The sequence below is a fragment of the Spermophilus citellus genome (assembly GCF_964194105.1).
Source record: "Spermophilus citellus genome assembly, chromosome: 18".
NCBI classification, from domain to species: Eukaryota; Metazoa; Chordata; class Mammalia; order Rodentia; family Sciuridae; genus Spermophilus; species Spermophilus citellus.
In genome coordinates this window covers 60,300,159-60,319,086 of record NC_138200.1, presented here as the reverse complement: position 1 = coordinate 60,319,086, position 18,928 = coordinate 60,300,159, and the positions used below count along the sequence as shown (strand labels likewise).

Here is an 18,928-nt window from a genome sequence, read left to right as displayed (position 1 = left end):
AATTGATCCTAAGACTCTACTTATTCCTATCCAAAGATGCAATATTGAGTCATTTTTTTAAAATTTGCTTTTGAGTAAGAACCCTGGCGTTTGTCATTACACTTTCAGTTATGAAGTGGATAGAACACCCAATAAAACATGATGACAACTGGTCTTCAGTCACTCCCGTGACCATTTCACTTTTAATCCATGCAGGTCTCTGATACTAATTAAAATGAATGCTAACATAAAGAGAAGGCTGGTTGGCCTGACGGACGCAGGGTCTGCAAAGAGAGGTCCCCAGGTCCCTGCTTGCTTTTGCTGGCTGTGCAGAAGCCAGCTTTGGGTTATCCCCAATCTTCTGGAAACAAGTTCACTGGTCCTTCATTTGGTGTCTCTCGCCTTTTAGTTTTGTTGTAGAAATGCATATGACATGTGGAGAGTTCTGAAAGAGACGAGCTTTCCAAAGTAACAACGACTTTTAAAACTGATGAGGGTGAGAAGGGTCAGATGGAGCCCTTGTCATATACCCTCCTGATAGATGAAACAGAGGGGGACTCAGGGGCACGCTCACGTCCCTGGAGAATAAAAACATAACAGCAGTCGTCTAATGTGTCATTTAAAAAGAATCTTGCCACGTTTGACTCTTGCCTCGCTGCTTCTACTCCTTCAGTGAGACAGAGCTCAAAAGGAAGGCCTGGGGTTGTCAGATGAAGTGCAAAACTCTAGGCATGCTCCTGTCTTCCACTTTAGACGCACTCCTACAACTTGGAGTTCAGAAGAATGTGAGGAGGGCGACTGGTATCATTCATGCCTTAAATGACTCATTCATTCTGTGCTCTCATAAGCGATTTGACGCAGCACAGGAAGGTTGCTGAAGGTTTGCTCTGTGTCAAATGACATCGTTGAATCCTCACAGTACATGTGTGAGATCTGGGCCACTGTGGTCCTGTTTATAGATGGGGAAACAGGTTGGAAGGATGAGACGGTGTTCAGATGACCATGTTCAGAACTGGGGTTTGACATCAATATTCTGTGCTCTCTTCCCCCTCCCCCATCCTTTCCCTTCCTTTTCTTCGTTGTTCCTGATGCTTTACAAACTTCCATTGCCTATGGCTGCACGTGGGTCTCCTGCACTGGGGCTGCTGCTGGATGATCTCAAGACCCATGATCTTCTCATTCTTGACTCCGCAGGCTTCAACCTTAAAGTGTGAGTTACGCACATCGTGGTACCTTCAACCCAGAGCTTTCTCTGACTCCTTATCCCAGGTTACACCCAGGAGCCTCGCGGGAAGCTGAAAACCAGCAACTCTTGGGGCCTCATCACCTCATCACCCTGCCCCAAACCTGATGCTTCTCAGAGACGGTATCTCACTGAAGAGCGCGCATTCCTCTAGGGAGGTGAGCGGACTCCTCCTGAACGCCCTGCCCGCCTCATTTCTGCAGCCTCTTCGCAACCTCTCTAAGCCCCGCCCATCACATCTAAGCCCCGCCCGTCACCTATTAGCCCCGCCCATCATGTCTAAGCTCCTCCCACGTCTTGAGCATCCGCCTCCCCTGCCTCGTCCTTCCCTTGCTCCTCACCTGGGGCCAGGACAGCTATAGTCCTCCAGCGGTACTTCCACCCTTGCGGTGTCCCCACCCGTTCCCCACCCACCAACCAGAACGAGGTTCCTCCAAAGGCCAGCCTGCTCCTGTGGCCCCTGCCCCGTGGTCCGGCACTTCCCTGGATGCGCACGGTCCTTGTCATAAAAGACTGGTTTTTGTTATGTGCTGGCGATTGAACGCAGGGCCTAGCATATACTAGACAGGCCTCGACCCTTGAGTACACCCCAGCAGTAAGCTCAGACTTCCTAACAGGACACTCCGAGGATCTGCTGCTTGTGCTGTGTCATCATTGTATTTCCTTCGGTCTTTGTGCTCGGGCCACTGTGATCTTCAGCCAGTCCCTTGAGTGAGCCACCTCCGTCCACATGTGTTCTCTTCTTTGCCTGAAAAGCCACCTCCAACTCCAGACTTCACCATCATAATTTCTTTTTTTTTAATATCTATTTATTAGTTAGATACAATATCATCTTTATTTATTTTTATGTAGTGCTGAGGATCGAACCCAGGGCCTCACACGAGCGAGGTGAGCACTCTACTGCTGAGCCCCAACCCCAGCCCTTCACCATCATAATTTCTGAGCTCTCTTTATATCTCAACTCAGGTGTCATTCCCTCAGTGAAGATGAACTTCCATATCAGGTCAGGTCTGTGGGTGTGACGTTGCTAGGAAACGTTGTATATGAAAACAGGCAGGAGATCCCTAGGTTAGGTAGTGGGGTAGGAGATCAAGGGGCAGGGAGGGGAAGGGGAAGAATGGGGTATAAAATTGACCATCTTATGCAATATGCATGTATGAACATATCACAATGAATCCTGCTTTTGTGTAACATTATAATATACCCTTGGAAAAAAATATGTAAATAAATAGAAGGAAGATCGGAAGAGTAGAAGAAAAGGATTAGGGAAACAGGAGGAGAGGGAAAGGAGAGGGACTAGGGAATGAAATGGAACCAATTATGTGCATGTCTGACTATGTCAGTGACTGCCGTGATAATATATAATTAAAATGCATCAATAAAAACATAAAACTTTGTATATTTCATTCAAAGCATTTTAAACAACCAGTGCTTATATATTTATTTGTTTACATATTCAATTAGTATTGGTTCTTTGAGAGGTAAGTTCATAAGAACATCTCTTTTTCTTTACCATCACAACCTCCTACACCTAGTGTACAGCCCAGCACATAGTAGTAATTCAATAAGTATCTGGACATATATACTATGACAAGGCACAATAGGATCATTACATAATTGAGCAAATGGTTTTGTATTCTAGTTTATTAATGGGGAGAAAAATACAGTCTTTGTCCCCAACACAGAGATTCTCAAACTTTGGTGATGATGAGAATCACTTTCCAAGCTTATTAAAAGAGAGGGCTAAGTCGCATTCCCACAGTTCCTGGTTCATTGTGTGATGGTGTGTCGAACATTTGCATTTCTAGTGAGTTTCTGGGTATGCTGCTGCTGTTGCTGCTGGTGGTCTGGGGACCGCACTTCAAGACCTACTGCATTAGCCCATTACATTTCGGGGAGCCAGTTCTTAGACTCTGTGTTCTGTGCATTCCTGAGAAGTCACTGCTTCAGAAGCGCTCTGCACAGCCTTGGATGTCGTGGGAGATGAGGAGTTTTGTGCTTTCCTAGCAGACCTGGGGGAAGCTTCAGTACTGTGCCTGGAATTGCTCAGGGATTCAGTTTACAACAGCCCTTTGCTGACTAGCAAGAGTCTCCAGGTTCTCAAGGGGAACGAGTGTCTGCGACTGAAAATAAAACAGGGAGGGAGGTTGGGGAGGCTTAGGTTTCCAACATCTTTCATTGAGGAATTAATTTTAAAGAGTCCCACAACAATAAAGCACCAACTGAGCCCAGACACCGTCATTCAGGACGCATTTGCCCTCTGAAACTGGCACCGTGCCAGCCTGGAGCCAGGTGCCTCTCTTGGATCTGAGTCAAGTGCCCTGCGGCCACCTACGGAGCACTCAGGTAGGATCCTGAAGGCCTCTCACCTCCGTCTGCTCTGCCTGATGACTATTTCAGATCCCATCTGAAGACCGCCAGCCTGATGGACCGGGTCCAGCAGTTCAGGCTTGGCCTTCACCTTCTCTGCTCGGCTGGGAGGAGGGTGGGAGGACCATTGGACCAGGGAGGACTATCGGAGCACGCCCCTGGCTTGGAGCTCACCTGGAGAGGCATGTTGACACACGGTTTAGGGTGTACTGCTTGTTATCCCAAGGTTGGTGGCTGCAGAAAGACACAAGAGGGTTGGACCTGCAAAGCTGAGACACAGGTTTGAATATGAAGCCAAACAAACTATCAGGACATTTTTAGAGTGAAGCGGGTGGAGTCGGAGATCACCTGCACACAGCGAGGTGCGTTCAGAGCCTTGAAGCTAATACCACAAAGTGATGCTCAAGGGTAGCTCAGAGTGCTGGCTGGGACGTGCTGTTTGTCCAAAGGGCGGATGTTTGAGGACATGCACGCCTGGTTGGCTCCAAGGCAGAGGAGTCATGCAGGTTTTATTGAACATTTAAAAGTTTTCAGTGGGAGCCCTGAGAACATGCCTTGCCAACTCCCAGCTGCAGGAAGGGCAGCTGAGCCAGTCCATGGCTGTGCACCAAGCTCTGCCCTGGCATCTCTGCCCGGGCCGCTTGTAGCTGGCTGATCCTAACCAGTGGGTATGTGCACCAGGTACTAGGTCATCACTGGGGACTAATTTGACCTTCTAGACCCTACAGCCATGGCCCCTGTTTGGATTTTCTCTCTTCTCTTTCACCTCAAGTGACAATCTAGCATCGCTAAAGCCGTAAACTGGAGCAAAGGTCATTCTTGGGATTCCCAGCTGAAAGCCTACTCTATTGGAGGAATTATTAAATACAAAACATGAGGTAGAGTAAATCCTCTCTATAACAGACCTCTGATGTGGATACTGTGACTCACAATTGGTTTTTAGCTGGTAGGCAATTGAATGTGGTGGTTATAAATATGGAAACATAACTCAGATGCTGTGTTGCCTTGAGAAAGTTACTCAATCTCTCTGAACTTTCACTCTATTGTTTGTTTAAAAAGGAAGGGGTGATGAGGAGGAGATGAAAGCCTTGGAGAGCTGACGTGAAGATTATATGAGAGGACGCTGTACATGTGAAGGAGTTAATAGAGGACTCTAGGCCCGTTTGTGTTCGCTGGGTGTTTACTCTGATTCTGACCAAAGCTGTCAGGAAGCAGGACATGCAGTCTCCAGTCTTTGCACAAGGTACTCGGCACCAATGATAATTAAGAAATATTTGCTGAGTGGACGGCCTTTCACATTCAGGTTTCTCCGTCTCAGCACTCTGGACATTTTGGACTGAACAACTCTGGCTCCTGGGGGTTCTCTCCTGGCCAGTGTGCACGTGACGTGGGGCAGCATCCTTGGCCTCTGCCCACAGGATGCCAGCAGCGGCCCCCAGGCCAGCATGGTGACCAAATGTGCCTCCTGCCAGTGCCCTACGTCCCCTGGATGGAGAACCAGCCCAGTGAAGAACCACCATCAACAGTAGAGAAAAGGTGGCCCCTGGATGGCAGGTCCCGAGGGCAGCAGGGCAGGCTTCCCATTGGCTTTAACTCATGGCTTGGTTTTCTACGTTTCATTGCAAAGTAAAATCCTGCGTGTTCAGGGCACACAGGGAAAGGATGTGAATCCGGGCTGGAGGAATCGAGTGCTCCTACAATCAGGGCAGGTGGGACCGACCTTCCATGACAGCCTTTGTGAACGGACCATCAGGTCACTCAGCCCTCAGTGAGAGGCCCCGGCCCAGCGTCACTTCCACTCCATGGCAGAGAGCAGGCATCCCCGAACTTATATTTTAGAAACGGGCCACAATATTTGTTTGTTCTTGTTTGAAGCCTAAACTTAGGGAGTTCATCTCTTCCAAGTTGCTTTTTCACTTGTGGAAACTGTGGGAGCCAGAAGAGGACCCAAGACCCCTTTGGTCAGTTCTTCTGCTCTGCTGAAGAGGGAAAAGAGGACGAAACCACCTTTTATTTCCTCAGAGCAGATTAGTGAGTCATTGGGCATGCTCAGACAGGCTGCTGGATTGTTCTGCACAAAATGTGAGAGGAAAGAGGAGGGAGTCTTCAGGCACGTGAAGACCTGGAGTACCAGGGTGGGGGCCGAGGGACCGGTGAGGCAGGGACATCTGATGTTCACCTTAAACTGGGTTCCCCCCTGTGATGTAGATCTCCTTTGATGGTGGCAAGGGTTACACATCACGAACGCCCTTCATGCCACCAATCTGTCCCCTCTGCAAAGACTAAAAGGGCAAATTGTATGCGATGGGTGTTTTACTGCAGGATTCGAAGGCCGACAAAATGTGCAAACTTTAGTAACAATTGCTGGGCACTCTCATGGCCCCTGGAGTGTCCGTTGTCTGTCTGGGTTGGTGCAGGGCAGGGGGGAGAAGAGCACTAGAGGCAAGGGTGGGCGATGCTGAGAGATCTGTAGGCATCAGGAGAGAGAGCAGAGCCCTGGGGCCCATACCAGGGCCTGCGAGGCTGCTAGACTGGCTTTCTAGGGTGCCTGGGATTTAGGGATCCCAATGCTTGTGTCCACCTTTTAAGGTACAGGGTAAAATCAGCTGTTGTCAGGCTGATGTAGAACTCTGCCCTAGAGTTCATCAGTGGCTATTTACATCACCTGTGTCCGAGGGGGTCAAAAGAGTCCAAGGAGCGAGGTAGCCATATAGACTTAGCACACACCAATGCTTAGGACCTGAGGTGGCCCTTTAGCGCCATTTCTTCCCTCTCCTCCATTAAATGGTTTATTAGATGTCACATTACACCTCATTGGTAGTTATTGCCTTGGGTTTTCAGTCTCTAGGTGTTTTTGTGCTGTTTCTTCATCTATCCTTCTCTTCTTGGTTGTTTTTCTTGTGTGGGAACTGGGGGAGCAGGAGGGGGCCCTGAGACTTATTGGGTCAGTTATTCTCCACCCGAGAATGAGGCAAGGAATTACGGCTTTCTCATTCTTCACAGCACGATAAAGAGTTATCTGATATGCTCAGGAACTGAATCCTGGCTTTTCCTTCTATCAATTGCTGTTCCAAATAATTATGCCTGTGAATGCCACTTGAGGTCAAACCTGTGACATGCCCGGGTGTGTCTTTGGACATGCAGGGATAGCCCTTATTACAAGGGTCCTTTTTGGTGTAATTCTGAAAGAGTTGCTGACACTGCCTGTGGCCTGCTGAGGTCTCTTTTGGTCAGGCCCGGAGGGAGGCTAGGTAGACACCTGTTGGCCAACTCTTCCCACCGTGGGGTCACCATGCAACCTGAAATGGATGCTGTCACGCTTGGAGGTGGGTCACACCCAGTGGCCCAACACATTCTGCTGTCCAACAAAAGATGGCGAGAGGCTGGGGTTTGTAGCTCAGTGGTAGAGCGCTTGCCTAGCCTGTGAGAGGCACTGGGTGTGATCCTCAGCACCACATAAAAATTAATAAATAAATAAATTGATTAATTAAAGGTATTGTGTTCATATACAGCTAAAATAAAATAAAATTTTTTTTTTTAAAAAAGATGGTGAGACAGGCCTAAGGAGTGTCTCTGGAATGAAGCAGAGCCGGAAGCCAGTGCCTCATATCCAAATTATGTCTGCTGGCAATTACTTACCTTCACTGTGCATCAGACATTCTGACTTTAATTTTCCAGATTAGAAAACTACTTTAATGCTTATTTTCTTTAAAAGTTCACCAGGGTTGGCACAGTTCCAAGGAAGCAATCTATTAGTAGCAGTAAGTTTTTCTCGTGGTACCATCAAATGAAGTCCCTCTCAGCTACCATGGAATGTTGTGGGATACACTCATGCCTTGTCTTGTTTCTGTGTTCTTGGTTCTACATTTCAAGTAAACGTATGCTATCCTTCACATGTAGAGCTGAATTCTGAACTTTAGCTCCTATGGAAAGACATGACTGTCCGAATCTAACCGTTTGAGGGTGGAACTGTCAGGTTTGTGAGTGACAGCACCTGGGTAAGTTTAAGTAGCACGAAAGGCATTTATTGAGGCAATGGCAGTTTGGATTCTTGACCCCACGGCACTGCTATTGAGAAGTGGTGGTGGAACCTTTGGATTAGTCATAACCCCCCCACCCCGTGGTATTGATGGAGGATGGAATGCATCCCTATTTGGGGTTGTCCTTGACACAACATTTGGCCTGAAGTTACTCCAGAAACACCAGTCTCCACCTCGCTTCCCCATCCTGAAGGGCAGATGTCCCCATTGCTGCTGTCACATGGTGTAGCTCAGCCATCCTGCAACAAGGCCACTTCCAGATTATTACTGAGTGTCCCATTCTTTACTGGGTTATATCCCAGCCACTAAGAAGAAGGGTTCAGGGAATTCTAACACCTGTGACGTATTCCGTATACAATACTAGTCAAAAAAGTGGACACTAAAATATGTGCGATACAACCTCAGCTAGGTTAAACAGTGCTCAGTGCTGAGGGAGGAAGTCATACCATACTGTGTCAATGGTGGTCACCTTGAGGGGCGACTGATGAATCATTCTGACCCTCTCCATACTTTCTATATTCTTCGCGGTTTTCAAGAAGAGCTCATATTGACTTTTGTCACAAAAATACTTATTGCTTTTTAAAGTCATGTCTATAAACTCTCCGTATGAGGCCTACTTCTCAGTTCTGAATTACACGTGGAGATTTATCTGCTTTTCAGGGGGCGGGCGAGTTGTTTTTGTTTTTTATTTTGTTTGTGTCTTCTTTATGTGCTTTTAAGCCAAATAAGTGTTTCGTAATTAAAGCAATGTGCTCAAGGCTGTGTGTTTGCAAGAGACCTTTCATTTACTCTAAAGCCAACTCACTGAACGAAGCAATACTTGGGCGATTCTGGAGAAGTGGGTTTTCTTTCCCTTAAGGAGGGGAAGGCATTCGATGGTAACGATTTTCCTCTGTGTCATCTAGCCGTTTTCCAGGGCTTTCTCATTATGGCAATGCTGGGCCATTTGAGGTACCTGCTCTCTAATCAGCCCTGGCTGACTTCCAGTCCGCCTTGGCGGAAGCTCGCTAGGCACGGGGTTTAATTGGGGCCACCCACCATGGAAGCGTTCTCCCCTTTGTCTGGAGAGATGGAAGCTCCTATGGATTGCATATAAAACACCCCACACTGCCGGGCACAAGTGGGCTCTGATGTCCCAGACTCTTGTTACATTTCAGTTCAATGCTAACTTTCCAAACTTTTCCAAAGGGTTCCTCTCCTTTTCCTGACAACTGAAAAATCAAGATACTCTGTCGAGGCTGGGGGGGGGGGGGGTGGCGGCGATGTGGCTCTACTGAAAGAGAGCAATAAAAAGGATTGGGTTGCTGTCTGGATATAAGCCCTATTTGGAACCTCTCTAAATACATCCCAGACTGCTTTATAAAAAGATATACACCCCTCTCCCCCTTCAGCCCTCTGGCACCTTGGATTCCTAAAATTAATTCCTTGCAAAAGCCAGTTGAGTTCCAATAATTGGTTTTAAATGATTGACTGATTGGCCTGTGGACATCGGGCCCTGACACCTTGTGGAGCATGGGGTGGGGGGCAAGTCACCATGCAGTTTCCAGAACCAAATGGCCCATGTAATGGAGTATAGCAGGGTGGTGGCTGTGTAGTTGGGGAGACAGGGTGTCTGAAGGCCAGAGGGTGGTGAGTGGTTGGGATAACGTGGACAAATTAAGGGAACCACGACCTTTTTGCATGCTTAAAATTGGAACTGTTTAATCTAGATGTGAATGTGGCACCTCCAAGCCTCATATTGGTTGTTTCTCAGGATTCTGGGAATGAAGACTGCCCTTCCACCACCCCATTACAGTAGGCAGAGGGATGCTAGAGGGGAGTGAGGAGAGGGAGAGAATGGTGACAAGACTATCACCTGTCATGTGCCGAGAGTGCCCTGTAACTCGACGATCCACCCTGCATCCATATGAGACAGTACTACTATTTTTTCCCATCTTGTTGAGGAAGGTAGGAGACTCTCCAAGTTCAGCCAGCTATGTTGGAGCCCTGTTTGGCTTTGCAACGACACTGGTCCACCTTGGCTGTGCATGCACCCACCTGGGGGGGTCTGCAGCTAATGCAGGCTGTGCCTCAGTGGTCCTGAGCAGGGCCTGAGACTCCACACATCTATCCTGCTCCAAGGAGATGCCTGTGCTGCTTGTCTGGAGACCCCACTTTGGAGACACTGGACAGAGATTGGTTGTCAAGTGGTCACATATCAGATTGACCTGGAACTAGGGGACTTTCAAATTCACTCCACTGAGTCTCCAGAACCATTAACTCAGTATCTCTGGAGAGGGGGCTTGACCAGTGTGTGCCCAGGCTGAGGACATCTGCAGAGGGGGAGAGTTAGATGGCTAAAATGTTAGGATATATCTGGAGGCACATCAACATGGACGATAATGTACAGTGTAGTTAGGATAAGAAGGAGAAAAGGAAAGACCACTGTGCACTGGAGGGCAGGGGAGGGAGCAAAAATGAGGAAAATTTGGAGAATGAAAGGAGTAAAATCAAACACAACAGTAGGACATGGCTTACAGGTGGTTGGAACCTACTGGGTGGTGGAAAGTGTCCCTCCCAGGGTAGAGTAGTAACAAGGCTCTGGAGTTGGGGCCGGCTGTGCAGGTGGCATAAAGTGCTTGCTCCAGCAGTCTGGAGTATTCTCCTTCGGGGCAATGAGGTTTGATTCACTGCGTTATCAAGCATGCCTGTGCTAGCCCCATGGGAGGTACAAGAAACAGATGATGGTGGTACAGTCACCACATGGCTGGGTGGGGGTTACGGCCTCTAATATGCTGTCTCAATGATCTCACGGAGGCCAGGGAGGAGTTGGCAGGTGTTTGGGGACTCTAGGAGGTGTGCTTATCATCCAGCCTTGCCTGGCTGGGCGACTGAGGAAGTCTGCCCTGGGGGTAGTATCTCTGTTTCTGAATCTCACAGGTGCATGACCTGAAATAAGGCCATTCTGACTCTGGGACAGACCCTGAGGGTTTAAGATAGTAGTGGTGACCTTGACCACCACCCCCATCCACAGGCGACCCGAGCTTCCCAGCTGGGGATCCTGGGCAGATGGGGCCTGTCCTGAGTGCCTGCTGGTCTGGGATCGGTGACTTGTTGAGGTTTTTAGCTAAATGCTCTGAGGCATTTAGCTAAAATATCCTATAAATGGGTGGAAATATGTGTCTAGAGCTCAGGACAGAGATTTGACTGGAATTGCCCCAAAATGCCCAGGAAGGAAGGAGATTATCTTGTGGGAAAAATAAAAGGAACAAGGACAAGTTTATGGAGCCCCAATATTGAAGAGGAAAAGGAATTATTGATAAGAAAAATTCAACAAGATTGATTTTTAAAAAATCCACAATATAAATAATAATCTGGAGACTGAAGAGGTGAGAGGGTTTTGAGGAGGTGCCAGGAACCATTTGTTTCAAATTCTTTAAAGAACACAAATACTTCCATGGACTGCCCAGGCCCCTGTCTTTTTTATTGTATTGATTGAAAGGAGCAGGATACATGTCTTTTTATTTCTATTATTTTTTCTTTCTCTTATAGATTTCAGTGCAATTTTATTGAAGGAGCACATGACCAGGGTTAGAAGCTGAATGGCAGGTTGGTGAGACGTGAAGGGGAGGCCACTACAGATGGGACCTGCTTGCCATCCCCTGCTCTGCCTGTCCTCCTGGACAAGTGTCCTGAGGCCAAGTGAGCCTGTGTAAAGACTGCGGAGTCACAGAGGCACACGGAACGGTGAATTCGGTATAGTAACCCAACTATGAAGCTGCAGACAGAAGAATCTTGCTCCTAGTTCCCCACTGAACAATAAGAAAAGGCTGAAGAGGAGTTGGCAGTCCACGTTGGGCAGTGAGTGAAAACCTAATCCAGGTCTCGATCTCCTTCTGTCTTTCCGACTTCTAGATGGAACATCCATTTCACAGTCCAGGAATAGGACTGCGGACAACTCTAGGCTTCAATCACACAGCGTGACCACCTTCCCCGAAAGATGGATTCTGTCTCCCAAGTTGTGCAGTTCAACACCCATGAGAGATGACAATAGGTCACACTCCAGTCCAGGTCTCCTCTCTTAGGGTCAATCATTTTTGCCATCATGAAAGTGTTATTCTGTACTTGGACATGCCTCTGTTGTAGATTCAATCCAAAGAAGGGGAATAGGAAAGTTGAGCAGGCAAATCACTCTCTGCCACCTTAAAAACCACACCAAGCAACAAATATCAGTTCTTCCCACTCAGCCCTCAGTGCCATAGCAAGGGTCCAGCTCTATGGTTGTTTTTTTCTTCTTTCTGCTCTACCTGGCCTCCTTCATGAATCAAAAATGGCACCGAAGAATCCTAGAAGCCTCAATCCTATTGGCTAGGAAGTTGTGCTGGCACCCAGAGGAAGAGGAAGTACTGAAGGTCACAATTATCATTTTGTAATTCATTCAGTTACATCGGAAACACCCCTTAATTGGAATGTCCCTGGGGAGGCCAAGAATGTGTACTTCTAACAGTTTTCCAGGTGATTCTGATTAATAGTAGTTCCCAGTCCTGGCTGCCCCAGGCCTGAGGCTGAGGGAGAGCTTGTCTCTAAACCTGTGCATGATGGGACCGTAGTGTGGAGAAGCGGGGGACAGTTCTTGAAAACAAAAGTTATTTGTCTTTTGTAGGCAGCCTGATATTTTCCAGACCTTTTGCAAAGTATATATTCCACTCTTCCACCATACAGAGGGCTCAGAACTTGGCCGTGAGTTCATGTGTGGAAATGAGTAGTCTAGTCTTAATACTACATCTTCAGCCTCTGGCACACAAGCCACTTTTAATAGTAGGGCTTGGGAAAGGGCTAAAAATAGACATGGGGAGGCAAGGAGTCCAATCCACAGGGGAAAGCTGAGATGAGGAAACTCAACCCCTTCGAGATCTGATGGTACAATGCAGGGAGAAAAGGAGAGAATGTCTCAATGACCAGTTGTAAATGTGTGGTTAAACTATGAGGTTCCAATACCTCCTGTTGCTGTTACTAGTAAAAAATTTGAGAAAAGGTAATCTCCTGTCACTTGCTTGAATTTCATTCTTTATTTTGCGCGGTGAACTCTTTGTCCTTCTGGATGATTGTCTTTAAGGAACCTAGAAATCAGGACCTGCTGCTCTGTGATCTTCTGCCTCCTCTCTCTCCTACTCTCCACCGATTCTGAGGACGACCTTGTTCCTTGTGTCTCATTGCTGAGACACTGAGCAGAAAGCAGCCCTTATCTTCCCAGGTCTTTGAGAAGGTAAATCCATTTCCATATCTTTATTTTCCCTTTGGGGTGCTCTTCTAGGTTTAGATGCATGATTTGGGGGGTCTTTCTCTCTAGATGTGAGAATATTTTCTACAGAAAGCTGCTAAAAACCTGTCCTATGAACCCAACAAACTATTTGATGCAGCTCTGAGAACACTATCCCCCTCCACTCAGCTTAAAAAGGAGGAGAAAATAAGGAGCTGGTTATAGCACAGTAGGTCAACAGTGGTGGGAGAAGTGGTCAATTCTGCTCACCTTCTCTTTTACAGATCAGGGACAAAGGGAAAAGTGGTATTCCGTACTTGGACATGTAGGTTCAATCAGAAGAAGGGGAATAGGAAAGTTGAGAAGGCAAATTGCCCTCTGCCACCATTATTTTTGGTTTACCATTTATTTTTGGCCAGAAGGTGGTATATTACTAAAGATATATTGCTTTATTTAAAAAAAGTTAAACTTATGTCACTAGAAAATGAAGGGGAAATCAATGCCAATGGTACCATTGATTTAAACAAAAATCAGGGAGAAACTTTAAAACTTTTTCTCTATCTCAAAATTTTCTTCCCTCCCTTCCTTGCTTCCTTTATGAATGCCTACTGTGTGTCATGTTCTGGGCCAAAAGAATACAAGATATCAGTGATCTTCCCTCCCCATGGGTTTGCTGTGAACTTTAGATAGTTATTGTGTCTTGAATTTGTCCTTTTGAAGTAGACTGAGACTTCTATTTCCAAGTGACTTTGAAGAGACTGCTACTTTGTAATTCAGTCTTAAGGCTGGACCATATGCTCATGACTCTCTGTCACCATCTAGAGACAATTTATATATATTGCAGGGCCAGTTCCTGGAAAATTGAATGTATCATTCAGAAATTATGGTTTTGCAAGTGTTTGTGTATCAGTCCTACAGATGGGATCAGACCTTGTCTTGTCATCATCAAATGAGTAGAATTGGCAGCATGGTAATTAGATCTGTGACTATATAAGAAATGAGTCTTTGTTTCTGTGCCAAACTATGGAGGATTGGGATTTATGGGGAGTAAAGTTTTATTTTGGGTATGGGAAAAGATCTGAAAGATCAGTGGAGAACAAACCACTTACATTAGGTCCAGGAAGTGGCCAATAGCCTCTCAAAGGGTGGACATTCAACAAAATGTGTCCAGTTAAATAAGAGGATCTGAGGCTCCCTGTTGATGGAGAAGGGTCACAGACTAGGATGGAGATCTGCACTGTTCATCCAGGTTATCTCTGGGGCAATCCTGATGCCCCAGGGAATGTGTCAAAAATATCACATTCTGTCACAATTGTGTGTGTGTGTGTGGGGGGGGGTGCTGCTGGCATCTAAGGGGTAGAGGCCAGAGATGCTAAATGCCCCTTTTTATAATGCATAGGACAGATCCCACCACAAAGAATTATCCAGCCCCAGTGTCAATAGTGCTGAGGTTGAGAAACCCCATAATCCAGTAAAACATATAGGAAAGAGATGTTTTCTGGGACTCTAGCGCTGACCCTCATGAGGACCTTGTATCACCAGTCACAGAAGATAAAGACCAGGAAAATTTCCTGCAAATGCATCTCATTGGAGTGACATGTTTCTTTTCATCTGAGTGTAGGCACACCATTCAACCCCTTGCCCCAGTTTCTTTTGGCATTTACTTAATGGTGTGACTTACAGTGCTATGGATTCTGGATTCCTTTTCTTGTTCCGTCTGTTGCTTGGCAACTACTAGTACTGAATGTCTGATGTCCAGTTTCCTTAAGTGTCCAGTTTTTCACTGAAATAAAGCACTTAAGTCACCTGTGTCAGAACCCACCTGCAGATGCTTGCTATAAAAGCATATTTGGGTCCCACAAACGAGAATTTCAATAGCTCACAGCCCAGGAATCTGCATTTTATGCCAGGTTCATAGGTGAGGATATATGAAGACGTAGAAATAAATACTCTCTGTTCTTACTTTTAAAGTCTACTTATAAAGTGCTTGGAAAAATATACTCTATCCTCATTATATTCTTTTGATATATTGTGTCTACAACCCCAGGTTTAGGAATGTTGACCTGTCACTTATTCTAAGTTGACACGGACCTCGTTTGAACTATGTGGTACCCATAGCAGTGTAATATGTTACCAATCCTGCTACCATCTGGTCCAAGACCCTGTCATTGTTCACCCTGATGCTAGTACCAGTGGCTTAACTTGTTTCTCTCTTGGCCCTGTCTCTGCACCTGCACACTCAATAAGATCCACACTTATTATTAAAAAAAAAATGATGTTGCCTCTCTCTCACACACACTCACTCATTTACTGAAACCTAGCGATTTCCTACGTGCTCTCTCCCTGCCTACCCTACCAGGTCCTGAGCATCTGCCCCTCCCTCTGGCTTGTCACCCTTCCACAAGGCAAAGGCTTTTCCTACTTAAACTTCACTGATGCTGTGCCCCCTCTTCCACATAAAGCTGACCTCCTACTTCCCTTTGGCCTTATTTTCAAGGTCAGTTCCCAAGAGATGTCTTGAACATGTGCACATACACCTGCGCAGGCTCTCTTTCATCTCCCTGCTCCCATTTAAATTACATTCTGCTGCTATCTTTCTAATTAGGAGCGCATTATCCTCTTCTGATCAGTTAGGTTCCCCTTTCTCTTGCTGAGTTACCAATGAGGTTCTTTTCCACTGGCTCGCGAGAATATATTTCCTTCCTCATTGCAAATGTGGGGATCAAAGGATCAAATAAGTGCATTGAGACTGAACATTGACATGGCCCAACTGGAGGCATGCCACGCTGATGGCTGATTGCTGTAGGTTTGGGGTCTGGGGCCAAGATTCAGCCCTCCCGAGTTGGAACCTGGGCCACTTGGAGAACGAGGAGGTCACCTCGGCCAGGCTAATAGTGTTCACACGCGGACAGTGACAGGGTCATTATTCTAGTCCTCCAGCTGCTCTAGATTTGAGGGTTGCCTGCGTGACTCCTGTTAGCTGGGTTATCTTGAGCCCATCTGGGCCTCAGTTTCCTATATTCATCAAGGAGCCAATGATTCCCACTTTGTTAGGACAGGGTCCCTGGTAAAGGAGGTAAAGCCAGGATAGCTCCGACACCTTGGAGATGTTGAGAAGCCTGAATCTCTTGACTCTCGCCGGAAGACTTGTAAATGACAAGTCTGCAGGGACAACGAAAGAAGTCGCGCCTCTTACCTGAGCCCTTCTTCTCAGCTCATCTCTCCGTGCGCTCCCATTTCGTTTGCGGAGCCTGACCCTGGGCGCGCCCCTCCCGTTCTCTGGGTTGGTCCCTCCCTCCCCCCACTCCCACCCAGCCTCCCCGCCCCCTTCGCCCCCTCCCTAGAGCCTGAGCCCGGAATCCCACGCCCTTGCATCAGCCCGGGGGCTCGGACGAGCCCGGGAGCCGCTGGTCGCCAATCACCGCGCGGTGGAGAGGCGGGCGCTCGGCTCCAGCGGGCGCGCTGGGGGAGCCAGCTGGCGCGGCTTTCCCGAGCCTCAGACGCTCACACCGACACACGGACGCACAGCCTGGCTGGCGGGCGGGCAGGCACCGACAGAGTCTCCCAGCCGCTAGCGCTCCAGCCCCGGCCCGGGGAGTCCCCGGCACCCCCGGAGTGCCGCAGGCGGCCGGCGCCGCCGGGAGGGAGGGCACGCGGGCGGCCCGGGGAGGCGAGGCCCCGGCGCGCCCGCCCTGCCAGGTGAACGGCGGCGGCCCCCACCTGGCGCCGCACCTGGGGCTCCCGGCCGCCTCGGGGAGAATGTGCGCGGCCCGTGCGCTCCGCCCGCCACGTCTGGCCGCCTGCAGCCGCCGCGCCCGCACCTGACCATGGAGTGCGCCCTCCTGCTCGCATGCGCCCTCCGGGTCGCAGGGTCCGGCCCGCCGTGGGGCCCCGCGGGACTGGGGCGCTTGGCCAAGGCAGGTGCCATTGAGGGGCTCAGGGACAGCGGGTGGTAGGGGGCGCCAGCCCCGCCGCGCCCCTCACGCGGGATGTCATCTTTTCTCTTGCAGGCGCTCCAGCTGTGCTGCCTCTGCTGTGCATCAGTCGCCACCGCCTTTGCCGGTCACAGCAGCAGCGGTGGCAGCGGATTAAATGATGGTTCGTATATGCATCCCCTTCCCCAAGGGCCTTTCAGGACACTTTGTTCCTTTCTTACCCCCAAGAGGGAAGAGAGACAAAAGCGCAGCCCCTACCCTGGCAGGTGTGTGCAGTTTTGGAAATGGTTCCTATTTGGAGAGCAGGGCTTGTGGCAAGGACTGTGAATTTATCAGAAAAATCAGTGCCTCAAGCGGCAAGTCACATAAATGAAAAAATACTTTCCCTCCTTCACAGATGGCTTGTTAAGAAAAAAAAAAAAAAAAAAAAAAAAAAACAACTCTTAACTGTGGTGAGAACTTAGAAAGGAAGTGGACACCGGCTAGGGTATTAATGATCAAAGGGCTCCTTCCACATATCCTTCCTCTCCTGGGGAAGCCCACAAAAACTAGTCCTGGGTGGGGTATGAAGGACCATGCACCTCTCTTTTACCACCATCTTCCTCCTCACCCATCTCCACTTCTGTTCTTTCCTTTCTTTACTGTGCTTGAGTTGTGGGTGCCCAAAGATGGCTTTTAGAAGGAGGAAAGCAGTAGCTGTAGGTCTTGGAGTCCTTTGTCTCTTCTGAGATTTTCCAGCCACAAACTTCCAGAATATCCTTAACTTCTGTCATTTATCATCTTCCCAGTGGTGTCCAGAAGGGAGATCCTTGTTTGCACTGTTTCCTACCAGCTACAGGAGAACAACTAATTGCTGACCCAAGCTGTATAGAAAAACCTTGCTGTCCAGCCTAAATTCCTTGGGATGCTATAGTTTTCATCCTTGCAGGATTAACCCTTCTTGCCAGAGGGCAAGGGATCATACTGGGACTGGAGGATGAGGGTGGAGGGTCACAGACAGAAGATGGCAGAGCATGGGTGAGAGGACAAGAAACCCAGACATTAGCTCTTGGGAAATTTACCTTTTGTCCAATCCAAGGCTGCAGTTTCTAAAACTGCCCCTCCTTGTTCCATCAGGCTCACATGGCTGGAGATCCCTTCTGACCCAGCCACCACCTGTAAGGACCTCATCTTTAGTCAGCTCAAGTGATGGATCAAATCACTCTTTATAGGGGACTCTGACTGCCCCTCTTCCAGTAGCCTGTTTATTCTCCCCTTGGAAACAGACTAGTAGCAGGTGTCTGGAGGGTGGGGCTGGCTGGATGAGGCTCCCGCAAGGTCTTCAGAGTGAGCCAAGTTTCAGATGCTTTTGGAAGAGGAGGTAAGAAACAACTTCTTGTAGAAACACTATCTGGACCATTTCAGAGATGGTTTTTGTAGTCAAGTAGGATTTGCATTGGTAGAGGGCAGAAGTGGGTTTTCTGCAGAGCCTCCTACGAAATCTTATGTTTTGCTCAGGTTTTTAAGGATAAGAGAAGGGGAAAACTGTTTTTCCCAATTTCTGAAAAAAAATGTCCATTATGTAGCATTTCTAGTTAAAGGAGTGAAGGCAGCAGACAATGGAAAAGACAGGACTAAAGAATATAAGAATAAGAGTTGCCCAAGCAATAAAAGTCACAGATGGTATAGATACAGAATAGGTAAAAGTTATTGTCATATTGGTTTTGTTTTGCTTTTGCAAGTGTGTGCTTCATCGGAATAGCCCTCATTGACAATAACTGAAGGGTTCTATATTCCCTAACTTTATAAAATTTTGTTATTTTTTATTGTTGTTGTTCACCATCTTGGGAAAAGAGAACTTCCTCCCCCCCCCCCCGCCCCCCGTCCAGTAACCGAAGACCCAAGTGACTCACTCATGTATTGTAGTTATTCACAATCTTTCTAAACACTTTCCAAATTAGTTTCCCATTCTGTGCCTCGAAAGTAGAAATGCAGAGCATTTTTAATGCACAAAGGGCATGTTCCAAATCATTTTTGTGGGATGATGCTTTTCAGTTTCAATGTTTTGTGAAAGAAAACAGTGTGCTGGCTTTGCTTTTTCAAACTGCAAATTGTTTTTGAGCTCCCCCTCTCTAGAACATGC

The 18,928-nt window shown here is 47.8% G+C and overlaps 1 protein-coding gene across 1 annotated transcript in view; it reads left to right on the top strand.

The window, feature by feature from the left end:
- ADAMTS18 (ADAM metallopeptidase with thrombospondin type 1 motif 18) overlaps nucleotides 1-18,928 on the top strand; it is a 618,263-nt gene that overhangs the window by 462,767 nt on the left and 136,568 nt on the right. Inside the window, exons 2-3 of the mRNA XM_081275079.1 lie at nucleotides 16,440-16,788; nucleotides 16,882-16,969. Coding sequence (XP_081131205.1) covers nucleotides 16,699-16,788; nucleotides 16,882-16,969 — 178 coding nt within the window. The 5' untranslated portion in view covers nucleotides 16,440-16,698. The remainder of the gene's footprint in view (nucleotides 1-16,439; nucleotides 16,789-16,881; nucleotides 16,970-18,928) is intronic.